Source organism: Schizosaccharomyces japonicus (assembly GCF_000149845.2).
Source record: "Schizosaccharomyces japonicus yFS275 unplaced genomic scaffold supercont5.3, whole genome shotgun sequence".
Classification (NCBI taxonomy): Eukaryota; Fungi; Ascomycota; class Schizosaccharomycetes; order Schizosaccharomycetales; family Schizosaccharomycetaceae; genus Schizosaccharomyces; species Schizosaccharomyces japonicus.
In genome coordinates, this window is record NW_011627862.1 from 71,164 (window position 1) to 83,794 (window position 12,631).

At 42.3% G+C, this 12,631-nt stretch overlaps 7 protein-coding genes across 7 annotated transcripts; 3 read left to right on the forward strand and 4 right to left on the reverse strand.

The window, feature by feature from the left end:
• The first annotated feature begins 32 nt into the window (after nt 1-32).
• SJAG_04819 (serine carboxypeptidase) lies at nt 33-2,176 on the forward strand. Its single transcript, XM_002175858.2, has 2 exons — nt 33-398; nt 452-2,176. The coding sequence occupies exons 1-2, from the start codon at nt 168-170 to the stop codon at nt 1,787-1,789; spliced, it is 1,569 nt and encodes a 522-aa protein (XP_002175894.1). The 5' UTR covers nt 33-167; the 3' UTR covers nt 1,790-2,176.
• On the reverse strand, nt 2,041-4,335 carry SJAG_04817 (BAG family molecular chaperone regulator Bag101). Its single transcript, XM_002175856.2, has one exon. It carries the CDS (start codon nt 4,151-4,153, stop codon nt 3,542-3,544), a length of 612 nt encoding a protein of 203 aa, XP_002175892.1. The 5' UTR covers nt 4,154-4,335; the 3' UTR covers nt 2,041-3,541.
• SJAG_04818 (exosome subunit Rrp42) lies at nt 2,109-4,375 on the forward strand. Its single transcript, XM_002175857.2, has 2 exons — nt 2,109-2,437; nt 2,628-4,375. The coding sequence occupies exons 1-2, from the start codon at nt 2,187-2,189 to the stop codon at nt 3,277-3,279; spliced, it is 903 nt and encodes a 300-aa protein (XP_002175893.1). The 5' UTR covers nt 2,109-2,186; the 3' UTR covers nt 3,280-4,375.
• SJAG_04816 (DNA topoisomerase III) lies at nt 4,269-8,361 on the reverse strand. Its single transcript, XM_002175855.2, has 7 exons — nt 6,684-8,361; nt 6,373-6,570; nt 6,153-6,331; nt 5,619-6,111; nt 5,436-5,572; nt 4,628-5,375; nt 4,269-4,569 (listed from the first exon to the last, which is right to left on the reverse strand). The coding sequence occupies exons 1-7, from the start codon at nt 6,762-6,764 to the stop codon at nt 4,540-4,542; spliced, it is 1,866 nt and encodes a 621-aa protein (XP_002175891.1). The 5' UTR covers nt 6,765-8,361; the 3' UTR covers nt 4,269-4,539.
• On the forward strand, nt 7,475-8,392 carry SJAG_04815 (hypothetical protein). The gene is made up of 4 exons (XM_002175854.2): nt 7,475-7,636; nt 7,691-7,762; nt 7,909-8,063; nt 8,130-8,392. Exons 1-4 carry the CDS (start codon nt 7,573-7,575, stop codon nt 8,214-8,216), a joined length of 378 nt encoding a protein of 125 aa, XP_002175890.2. The 5' UTR covers nt 7,475-7,572; the 3' UTR covers nt 8,217-8,392.
• Nucleotides 8,338-9,429, reverse strand: SJAG_04814 (40S ribosomal protein S3). The gene is made up of 2 exons (XM_002175853.2): nt 9,337-9,429; nt 8,338-9,113 (listed from the first exon to the last, which is right to left on the reverse strand). The coding sequence occupies exons 1-2, from the start codon at nt 9,367-9,369 to the stop codon at nt 8,391-8,393; spliced, it is 756 nt and encodes a 251-aa protein (XP_002175889.1). The 5' UTR covers nt 9,370-9,429; the 3' UTR covers nt 8,338-8,390.
• Nucleotides 9,430-9,723: 294 nt separating this feature from the next.
• SJAG_04813 (fork head transcription factor Fkh2) lies at nt 9,724-12,587 on the reverse strand. The gene is made up of 2 exons (XM_002175852.2): nt 11,845-12,587; nt 9,724-11,667 (listed from the first exon to the last, which is right to left on the reverse strand). The coding sequence occupies exons 1-2, from the start codon at nt 12,351-12,353 to the stop codon at nt 10,437-10,439; spliced, it is 1,740 nt and encodes a 579-aa protein (XP_002175888.1). The 5' UTR covers nt 12,354-12,587; the 3' UTR covers nt 9,724-10,436.
• Between the last annotated feature and the right edge of the window lie 44 nt (nt 12,588-12,631).

Here is a 12,631-nt window from a genome sequence, read left to right on the forward strand (position 1 = left end):
CGTGTCTCTAATTATGATGTCAGATATCGCTTATCAACTACCTTAATTCTATTGATAAACGCCGCCTTCCTTTCATGTTTAAGAAGGTACCTGAGTGAATTCCTCCCTCTACCACCACCTCTGAGCGGTGTGATTCGCAACTTATTTGTTGTTTTCTGTCGTTCTCTATGAGTCTCTCTTTTCTGCTACGTGTAGCAGGCCTTTTCTTTCTCCAATTTAACTCCGCTCAGGCTAAATCTCAGGTTCACGAGCAATGGCACGTTAGTAGCATTCCAAATGTTCCTGCGGGTTACACAGGAAGTCTCCACTCCGGATATTTGAATTTGACAGATAAACTGGAGGGTGATTTGTTTTTTACTTTGTACGGCTCAGAAAACGAGGTTCATCAGAACCGCACGGTACGCATGTCCTTTTACGATCCAGTAATTCATTCTAACAAAACAAAATACAGATTATCTGGCTTAATGGAGGCCCTGGATGTTCTTCGGAAGATGGAAGTATGCTTGAACTTGGTCCTTTGAGATTGACAAATGATTCACTCGTCTATTATAACGCGGCAAGCTGGGTTCGTCTCGGAAATGTCTTATTCGTGGACCAGCCCATGGGCACTGGATTCAGTTTTGCTGATACTCGTGATGCCATTTTAAATGATAATGAAAAAATGTCAAACGACTTTGCATACTTTTTGCAAGAGTTTGTGAAGGCCTTCCCCGAGTATGCTACGGATACTTGGTACATTGCTGGTGAGTCGTTTGCCGGACAATATATTCCTGCAATTGCAAAGAAAGTTATTGATTCGGACATCGTTAACTTGTCTGGAATTGCTATAGGCAACGGTTGGATTGAGCCTGCCTCCCATTACTTGACTTACCTTGACTATTTGGTTGAACGTGGTCTGTTGGAGCGTGGTTCTGCGCTGTTTGAGGCTCTTACTGCAGTGCAAGCTAAGTGTCTCATGTCACTGGAACAATCTGCTTCAGGGATGTTGGAGGATGAGAATTCATGTGACAAGTACCTTTTCGACATTCTCTTTTCGGTCTCAGACAAAAGCGGTGAATTTTGTTTCAATATGTACGATGTGACCCTGACCTCCCCTTACCCATCTTGTGGCATGGAATGGCCATTGGAACTTCCAGCACTTACCGACTTTCTGAGTAGTCCCGATGTCATGAAGGCCCTTCATGTCGCTTCGGACAAAGTCTCCCGTTGGGAGGAGTGTTCATCGCTTGTGAGCAACTTTTATGCAGACACAAACGTGTTTCGCACGCGTTTCACAATTGCCGAACTTCTTGAGGAAATTCCAGTCATGCTATTTTATGGCGAAAATGACTTTTTGTGCAATTATGTCAGCGGTGAATTCCTCATTTCTAATTTGGAATGGTCGGGTAAACGTGGTTTTGAGAATGCTTCTAACGCCGACTGGTATCCACGTTATTCAGAAGCCAATACTCTCGAATACGGGCAATATGCGGCTGCTGCTGGTATAATTCATTCGGAGCGCAATCTTACGTATGCTACCATTCGCAACTCCAGTCACATGGTACCCTATGACCATCCTTATGAAATGTTGGCTCTGGTGAGTGCCTTCTTTGATAATGACTTTTCTCAAATTTTGATGCTGCCAGACCCCGTCACAATAGTGCCTAATCACTCATTCCTCTCTATATTCCTTTGGGTCATGGCCGGTATCCTCGCTTTCTCGGCGATTGGTGCCATTTGTTATTATTCCTACAGACACATTCGTTCTCGCTATGACTCTTACACGCCTATTCAAGAAGAATCTGCTTAAGCTGGTCACTTTTTGTGTCCCGTTGAGTCTTAACTTAAATAACGTTTCGTTTCCAAGGTGTTTAAGAGCCATTACACATGGCTGCACCTCTAATTTTGCTTCGTTTTATTCTGCTCTTTTCTTGTTTTAGGAACGTTTAAAGATGTTCTTACAAATTATTTTGATGCTTTCATTCTTTTGCCTTCTTCCTATTCTTTGCTTCAGCTCTATCATACTATTATTGACCACTACCACCACTACCAGTATAGTATCTCGTTCATCCTTCATAAACACCACGACTTATTGCTACTTTGGTAGGCGCCCGTTACGTTACTGCTCGCTACCCCAGCTCACCACCACAGTTGAACAACAGAAACGCAGCACTCATCCACGCAAAAAAACCCTTGCCTTAAAAAAAATGCAATTCTCGCTGCCTCAGCTATCGTACACTCATAAAAATTTAACAGACTTCCAGCCACCGATCAGAAATGATGGACGTGCTGCGAACCAGCTGCGTGCTTTTTCCGGTCAAGTCGACGTTTTGCCAGGTGCGAATGGTTCTGCGCGTGTAAAATGCGGTTCAGTTGTTGAGGTTGTTGTCGGTGTTAAGGCTGAGATTGGTGAAGCAGATTCCAAGCGTGGTGGTGCGTTTCTTGCTTCTGTTGAAGTGTAAGTTAAGAGTAAAAGCAGAGTGTCTACGGTGAAGTGAATGATAATTCGGTCTGCTATCATTTTTGATTGCTTAAAAATTCGTTCCCTAGGTCCTTGCTACACCATGTCGACTATGATACCATTTCATCTTTTTCCGCTATGGACTTCTGCTCCTTTTTTGTTCGTTTCCGTACTAACTCGAAGACAGTCCGACATTTATTGCCCAACAGAATCGAGAGAATGATCCAGTACCGGCATTTTTGACGAGATCGATGCAAGCGTTGTTGGATCAATTAGACACAAAATACTTGCAGTTTACACCCTCTCGTGCTTGGACAGTGTATGTGGATGCTGTGGTGGTAACATGTGCTGTTGCCGACGAGCAATTGCTTACAGCATTAAGCTTGGCCACTCGTTTGGCCTTGCTGTGTACGCGGATTCCTCGTATATCTACTCCAGACGTTTCTGAAGACATCATCGGATCATCCAAGTACGAGCCATCGGAGGAGTTCGACGCAGATCCTGATTGGGACCATGCATTGCCCTTGCAAGGTTTGGATGCCATGTCTGTGATTGTTGCTGCTTCGGTTGTTGATCAAGTGGTCCTCATCGACCCGACTCCTGAAGAAGCTAGTGTGTCTCAAGCAACGTATGCCGTGGCCGTCCAACCTTCGGGGAACATTGCCTACACACGCTCTATCTTAAATGCCGGTGGATATGCTTCCACCGGTTTGGCTGTCTCTCCAGCTCAGTGGTTAGAAATGACCCAAGTTGCTTCGAAGGCCGGCATTGAACTTGTTAAAGCTAGTGATCAAATCTTAAGCTTTTCTAGTCACGATCTGCAGGACATCCTTCCTTAAGCCAGGAGTCATTGCAAGGAAAATAGGTCTGGGTTCGAGTGGCATGGACGCTGGTGTTGTCATTGGCAGGTATATATTATATACATTAGGCTATATCATGAGATGTAATGTTAAAGAAAAAAAGTCATGGTAATGGTCGATCAGGAAAAGAAAAGGTAGCATTATTGATTACTGCTTTGACAGGCGTTAAGCTTGAAGAATAGTCAAACATTACCCACTCCGCTTATAATTCTCACTATAAGCAGTGTATCAGTAACATGCGTTACAAATGGACACCAACTGGCTTGTTTTGATCCAGTTGTTGTAGCAGGTCCTGGATTTTTGTTACAGTAGCCTTGCGCTGTGTCCGCATAACGGGATTGCCTTGAGTTTCGACGGCATCCAGCTTAAATAGCTGCTGTAAAAGCAATTCGCTGAGCATAATATTGCGCTCCAGTCGTTTTTTCGGGACCTCTGGAGGAGACTTAATGTAAGTTTTCACAGCAGGTTCAAGTTCAGCATCGACATGATCTGTTATGGACTGTAATTCTTTCATAACAGGACTTGAAGCACTAGGTTGTTGTTTCTCATCAACAACAGGCTCAGTGGTTGCTTCTTCGTTATCATCTTCTGCTTGAGCAGACCGATGGTGCTTCTTGTGACGTTTACGGCACAGAATTTTGCTTTTGTTTTTTATACCATACTTGGACAACTTTTCATTCATATGGGTTAACCGTCTACCAGCGAAAACCAAGCTGACTTCGGTTTCGGGAATGTCGAGCGCTTGAGCGACAAGATTGTATAAGTGTTGCATATTCTCATTCAGGTTGACCTCGATAGGAACCCGCTTGTCCCAATAATGGATTATTACGACGGCGCGTTTGCTTTCTGGCATTTTTTGGTGACGCTTTCAAGAAGATAATTGGAAGTTTTTTTTAAACTTGGAAAAAATGACTTTTGGTGAACACAGTTCAGTAATGATTGAACCTTGAGACAAAGAGGCTGGAAGTATAGATTTGTATGTAAATGAACGCAAGTAGTTCAGGAAGGAAGGCAGTTCAGAAGTAAGTACTTGATCTTAGGGCTGGTATAGCTCGGGGAGGTGTCGGTAGGTCCGGGGGCGTGCAATAGTCAGTTTCGGTACTGAAAGTCGATAACGGGGGGAATTCTGAAGGACGGGACGGATGTGCGCGGTAAGGAAGGGTTTGAGATTTGCTTTTGGGATGTTAGTTTACGAGGTGTCGGTTTAAACTAGGCATTTCTTGTTTTGTGTCGTTTTCGTCATTGACCTTCTAGATACTCTTTACATCTCTATCCAATTTTGTTAGTTCATTAGTTTTCGTAGCATGAAGATTCATCCTGTGCATACCCGTAACAAACATTCAAATCTCGTTTTTGTCAAATGAAAAACATCACGAAACTGCGTGAGAGTAACTTCAACAAGCACATTCTTTGAAGACTGCCCTTTTTCAATGTTTTTAAGTTGTACTTCCATTTCGCGACGAAGAAACGGTTTCGTTAAACTCCATTCCAGCCCTATTTCATCATAACCTTTGACTAAGGCTACGCCGAGAGAAGTCGGAACGAATTCCGAGACACCGGCTCCAGAACCTTTGCCTTTCCGTTTGCGTTTTAAGACATACTCCCGTTCTTGTACTTTTTCAATGTGTTCGGCCATTGTTGCATCTGTGCCAATTCCATTGGCATCCATTAATGAAATTAATTCTGGCTCTGTGAGATATGTAGGCGATGTTGTAGCCCCCTCTATTATGTTGACTTGACGGGGAACAAATTCGTCATTCATCTCATATACGGGCAACTGGGCTGAGCTATTCCACTTTTCATATATATACACATCAAGATAGTTGTGCTCTAATACAGTCAATCCCGATTGAGAAAATTGTTCATCGCCCATAGTTACTTCAACAATTGTTTCTGCACCACGTGCATGGTCAGAACAACAAGCAAGAAACCGACGGGTGATGAACTGGTACACTTTCCAGTGATCTTGTGAAGGAAGTGCATTTTGTGTTACATGGGCAATAGGATGGATAGGGGGGTGAGCTTTGTCATTATGCGACCCACTTCTTGGGTTTCGAAAGTTTCCAGAAAGTAGACTAGGTAATGTTTTAGTAAATACCTTCACTGATTGAAATCGCTAAAGAGTTGATACATACTCGGATGCAAAAGTACCCCAACTAGGATCGCTTGTTTGTTTGCTAATTAAGGTTTGTAAGTCCATTCCTGGATCAAATTGGTCTGTTTCTGTTCTTGGATAGGATACAAAACCATTAGTATATAAATGCTCGGCGATCTTTGGGTTAGCCAACAAAGTCATAGAGAAAACAAGGTAAGCATACCTCCAGTGTTTTTTTCGCACTAATGCGTAAGAATTTGGGGCCAAGTTTTGTAAGCTCAACCGTAGTTAGTGGAAGCGGCTTGTACTTGGTTTTGGGTTTTTGTACAACGTTGGTGACTTTTGCAACTTTTGCCTCGAGACACCGTTCAAGATAAACAAGAGCAGCAAGATGATCAAACACTCTGTTACGCTTCCAATTAAATGTTACTGTTTTTGCTTGTCTTCGATCCTGTAGTTTTATGGACCAGAATTGTTCCGGCAGAAAGTCTTCCACTCGCTGCCAACGATCGACGACAAATCCTAATGTAGGAAATTGACAAGGTCCATAACTGATAACTCTTTTTTTTAGGATTTCAAAAGCCTTTTGTAGTTGTAGCGTTTGTATACGAGTGAAAATTGCTCCCAGCCGGAAATCCAGCTCTATTCGAGCAGCAACAGCGTCTGCAGCCCATTGATTTAAATTTCGTGGATTGCGAGCAGCTCGAATAATATGACTTCTTGGTTAGTATTTGATGATAAGGGTACTGATGCTCACGTTCGTTCAAGATTGTTGAAATCAGCGCGTAATACTCGAATTCTTGAGTTACCCGACCTTGCAACATTTGAAATTTCAGTTCCAATATACTCCCCCTCTCTATCACAATCTGTCCATATGTATAGATAGTCTGCGTTGGATGCCTCTCTTCGTATATTGTCGGCCAAGGGAGCAGAATTCTATAACGGTTAAGACTTCCATCGTCTTAAAAAATCCATACCTTTGACACACTTATACGAATCTGTGCATCAAATAAGACCTCCTGCGGCACAGAGCTCCAACTCGAGTACTCAGGAGGAAAGGATGCTTCTGTTAAATGACCCGACACTGCAGTCATTGTAACGTTGCAATCACCCAGTTGGCCTCCAAAATCGTAATCAAAATCATAATTTTTGATGTATTTACTCTTTGTGTCTCTCTACGTATGTTCGTTAGCAAAAAAGTAACAAATCGCTATGTGAGTCAACCCGTTAATTAAAAACGCGACCATTGCAAAGCAACAAATTCACAATTGTAAAAACAGATACATACACGACGAAAATGGCCTCCACCTAAAATGCTAGCAACGCTTTTTGCAATAGAATTCTTTTCAGCGACACATAAAATTCGCATTTGCTGAGACACGTTCTGGTAGGGAGACAGCGAGCGAGCGTGCCAAATTGCAGCAATAAATCGAACAAAACAGAGAGAGAATTACGTTATGTAATGAGAAGAGTGTACTTTGTTCTAATTATGCTATAATACGTTGTGTATTGCATTTATTTGGACAAGGTACCTCATTATTTTACCAGACTCTTAATGACCCGGACTACATTACTATTGAGTAAGATACATGAACTGAGTATTAGTTTTCGTTGATCAATATAGATTTTGGCTTAGATGGAGACATTGAATAGATTATACTAAGGGTCAGTGAATAGCTGGGTTAAATTTTTTTATTTTTTATTTTTTATTTTTTTTTATTCACAAACAATTGTCATTAGAAGTGAAAGAAGGAAGCAGCATTTATAGGCACATCGTTTTAATAAAGCCTTTTTTTAAATATCTAGAAACTGGTATTTGATGTACACAATGAAAAATGGCCCGTTAGTTTGTTTGAAACAGATACCCTAGCAGTTATATAGTACCAGTATAACTGCACACCGTAACTGCGAATACGTCTGTAATCATATAGTGCTGGAGAAAAATCTGTGTATGCTGACAGTAGCACGCATCATTGCAACAAACGAAATAATCACCTTAAAGTCTTCTCGTCCTTATTATGTTGCTTTGTGTAAAGGTTAAAATTTAAATCCAGCTTTTCAGTCTATACAATTGTGCTTGAATTTCTATGTACTTTTTTCCTAATATTATTTCGTTACTAAACCTTTGAAAAAACTTGAACAGGCCAGACGAAGAAAAACATCACTTTTTTCCTGTAATGATGGAAAAAGAAACACAATCTAACATTGACAACTCTATTAATCCTCTGGATTTTACCGAGTGTAGGGATTTTTGTTCTGTTTAGTATAACTACTAATTCGTTCTCGGCACTTCAGTTACTGATAATTTGCCAATCGAAATATACAGATCACTGCAATTTATTAGAAAATACGGTGACAAGTACAGAAGTATGTTAGCGTGATTGACAGTTCGTTATTTCAGAAACGATCAAGGCCATTTACGCACGTATGAATTTGAATTTTTACACGATAAAAATAAAAACAAGAATCATGCGTCTTTATTCGATCTAAAGCAAAACATTAACTCACTACAGCATCTGGCTTTCAATTAGAAGCACTGGCACAAGAAGCTACTCACGGCCCTCCACATTCAATTGCACAAGTCAAAGCTCGATTAGCTGAAGAAGTTGTGAACAGTCATTCTCTTGCTGAAGAGACTGAGTCTGAAGCGAAACGACTGCTTGAAGACGTAAGTATAAACCCTCCATACCGACTTTTTTCGTCATGTTATTTTCTAACAGACACAATTTATCAGATTGACGATGCTTATAAGAGACTCTGCGACAAAATCACGATTCTCGAAACGCAACAGAAAACCGCAGAAGGACAGGCACAGGTCTAGGAATAGATAGACGCAAAGCAACGAAATGCATTTAAAGAAATAAACCCATACCATCCGACATTCGCTAAGCAAGCATAGAAGAAAACAACCCAACACGCATCTACGAAAACCACCTCATACATATACTGTTGCAAAAACACCATGCTATATTTACCAAGGCTAGCAGAGATTATTTTAGAAAGCAGCAGCGGCAGCAGGAGCAGCAGCAGGAGCCTCCTCAACGGCAGCCTCCTCAGCAGGAGCACCGACGGGTTGGTTGACGACGGTGTAGGGCTCGGTGATAGGAGCCTCCTCCTTAGGGTCCAAGACGACAACAGCGTCAGGAAGAGACTTCTTTTGGCGGGTCTTGGGCTCGGGAAGCATAATCTTAACCTTAACACCGAGAACACCTTGACGAAGGAGGACGTGACGAGTGGCACAGTCGATGAAGTCGACAGCGGGTTGACCAGAGTGGATCATGAAGCCGTCAGCGAACTTCATAGACTTAGCACGGGCAGCACGAAGCTTACCAGAGATGACAACCTCACAACCCTTAGCACCAGCCTCCATAACGTAACGGAGAACACCGTAGGCAGCACGACGGACAGCGAGACCAGCCAAAAGCTTGTAGCGGAGAGACTCGCATTGAGCGACGGCACAAAGACCACGGTTTTGAACCTTCTCGGCGTAAAGCTCGACAGTGTTCTCGGCGAACTTGAAACGCTTTTGGACCAAAGCGGTAAGCTCACGGATTCTGCGTCCCTTCTCTCCAAGAACATCTTGGGTGTGAGTGGCACGGATGATGATCTCCGAGCGAGAAGGAGTAACACGGACCTCACAACCAGAGTAACCCTCCTCAGAGAGCTCACGAGTAAAGAACTCGTTCAACTCGGCGTAGAAAACACCATCAGCGACGAACTAGGACGGTTAGTATGATGGATCAGCTTCAAAACTATCCACTGTGGACAATGACGTATTCGACAATACTTGAAACGAGAATATCAGAGAAAGTCCAAAATTAAGTTCATCGAAGCGGGTGTGAATCGCTCCATAAGACAAGAGGTGCCAGGATGGAAATCATCATATCGTTTCATTTCACGTCGAACTGTCATTGCCCACAAAGTTCAGCGCAATCACTTACTTTTCTCTTTTTGGAGATCGTGAGAGCAGACATGGTATGGGTTTGTGACAAATGGCCAGAATGTGTTGAAACTTGTTATACGCTGAAGCAGTCACAAATACGAGGGTAGGGTAGGGCTGTGACTTGGTGTTTGGAAGCAAAATGGCGTTCTCGCGAAGCTCAAAGTTTGTTTAGGATAAGGTTTGGTGGGTAAGGGTAGAGCACTTTCGAGTTTGACAGAGCGGAAGGCGGCATTGTGAAAGAAGGTAGTTATGAAAAACTACTAAACATGCTACTGTAATAGCGAAGCAAATAACTTTGCTGGATTCCGTGCTGAGTATATGCGAATTCAAAGTTAGTCATACGCCGCAATGAGTTAGTTTCATCTCATTCCAATAATGTGTTTAGGCTGAGCAGACTACCATACCTTAATCTTAGCTTTTATTCACTAATCTATAATCGTAACTCTTATTACTCGTGCAACCAAAGCCGAAAACCTTAAATCCTTCTGCCGAAAATGCCGACGCTAATTGTCGCCCAAATATGGGAACATAGCTTGGGCATAGAAAAGAATAATAATGTAGACAGTTGCGGACAAGTAAAGGCTAAATGATAAACTTAAGATACTTCATTCATACATTACGAGAACGGTACCTAAATAAAATAAACAGAATTAGGAACACCGATTCCTGCGGAGGATTCCAAACAAAAACATTTCTTGGCAGCAACAAGGATTAAGGAAAAAATAAAAAAGAAAAATAGAGTAAAGAATGATCGATAGAAAGAGAAAGGAAAAGAATCAGACAAACACGCATCTTCGATTGTTCGCAAATATGTACACAATCGCATACAGACACTTAGACATATCAGCGAAAACGAGAGTAATATAAAAGAATAATACATTAGGGCCTGCACAATTGCGCTCAGTTAGGGACACATGATGCAACACATGCACATAGATAGGTAGGTCACTTGCCTCTTTAGGATGTGAGGAGTAAAGGTGCCGGAAAATTGAAGGAAAAAGCAATAAAAGAGAACCTAGATGGAAAGGAAAAAGGTAGTAAGAGGTGACTGAACGTTGTTTTACAACGCAAATGAGAGTGTGTTTGCACACTTAAAACTTAAGATTGCATTTCTTTATGCTCCTTTACCATTTCCTCCGAATTTGGAGAAGCAGTCATCGTGCTACTGGACGCAGAGCTCTTCGTGTTATTAAGTGTTGGCTCGCTAAGGTCAGCAGATTTGACTTCTGGAGATGCAGGTAATACTTCCTCCGTCTTTTTTGAATTAAATTGAACACCAATCGGCGGGTCATTTGTCAATGATTCACGCTTTATGCCATAGTTCTTGTTAGCCAATGACTCACGCCACGAACTGATGCCCTCGAACCCATGCACTAAATCAACACCTTGTAAGTCATGAACTTGCTCATCAAAGCCCGAACGTTTTGCCTGTGCAGGCGAATAAAACATGTGACTATTAATGGGATTCCGATATGGCGAAATAGACTCATAGGAATTGATTTGAGGCCAATTGCGAACACTCGGTATATCCACGTATTTCCAAAACGGCGCCGGTGATGAGGTAGGAAATCGTGAGGTACTGCGTGCAACCGAACCCGCACTTGAAGGGGCAGTATACTCACGACCGACAGGTGTACCTTCTCGAGAGGCAATGAGGTCAGATAGTGAAGTCCGTACCGGCGTTTTATAGTTTGGCGTTCGCGTCGGAAGTGACTTGGCTGTACTTGGTACATCACTCACAACCGGCCGCTCTATGTTTTTTTTTGGCGTGACAGGGGTACGCTCGCGAGACCTTGCGGGCGACGCATGCAGTTTTTTGGGTTCTTTAAGTGACGCATAATACTGATCATTAGATGAAGCAACCTCGGAAGATTTCCGTTTTGATGAAAGTCGTGCTTTAATAAGAAACTCTTCGCGATATTCAGGAGCAATTGACCACTTCATTCCTTTGCCAATTTCACCGCATTTACGCGGAACCTTGTGAAACGCTTTGTTGAGTGAAAGATTATGGCGAATAGAGTTCTGCCAACCACTTTTTGTAGTTCGATAATAGGGATAGTGATCTTGAATCCACGAATAGATTTTCGAAAGTGTCATCATACTATCGCTCGTCGAAAGAATTGCCTGAGCAATCATCACCGAATAGCTATATGGTGGTTTTTGGTTTCCGAACGGATGGTAAGCTTCACCGTCGGTGGTGGGTTCGTTTGCAACGGACTCGTTCGCCGTCTGCTTTTGTTCTGAGGAAGTTGTTGATTCCTTCTTTCCTCTTTCGACCTGGTCCGGTAAAACAAACATCATTTGAACACCACCAATATCAAGGATATAACTGTTCAATAAATGGGTTAGTAAATAGATTGAAATTAGACCAATCAGCGAATAAACAGCCAGCTTCACAACGAGCCTAAACGAAACGAGAAAACTCAAGCACACAGTGGACTTGTCACTCACAAATTTCGTTTCAAATTTCGTGTGCTTAAATCCGCTTTAATTAGTCGATACGTACCCGCTCTCCAAAGTAACGCTACTATTAGCGGCGTATGTCTTTCCATTCACGCGAATCCCGTTCCGACCATGAACAGTACAATTCCATTGTTGCGTATTCAAATCAAACACGACAACCGCGTGTTTTCGACTAATTAGTTTACTCGGTCCAAAGTCCATATCAACAGGCTCTACATTCGGAGGCGCACTCGAACTCCCATTTGGTTCTCGTCCCAACACAATTCGAAGTTTTTGAACATAATACGTCCATGTACTTCCAGCAAATTTTGCATAGGCCTGAATTCCTCCAGAATGTCGCTTAGCGTTCTCGTCATTTGAATATTTTCGTACCAAATTCACTGTACCATCCGGAACTGGTAATTTGGCAATCGTAGCATCCAATTCACTCATTCGATCCTTTTCGCGTGATTTTGCTCGTCTATTTCCAGCTTTTATACTTTTCCCTTTAGAATTCCCTTCTTCTTCTTCCAACGAATACGCAGAATCCTGTTCAGCTCCACTATTTGACATGTTTTACTGTGCACCAGGTTCACAGTTGATGTTTGTTTATTTACTGGTAGCGGTAGCTGAACGCATATAAACACAAGTGCGTTGCCACGGACACCGAAAAACGGACCTCTCTTTACAAATACTGAAAACATATGTATATGGGTATTACATAGAACCGTATTGTGTATAATAATTATTCATTCATGTATAAACGTGGTTTTTTGTTTTTTAACTCGGCCCTTCCTGAGCGGTCGTAGCCGCCAGCTACCGAATAGTGGGCGCGTGCAATTAATTCTCCG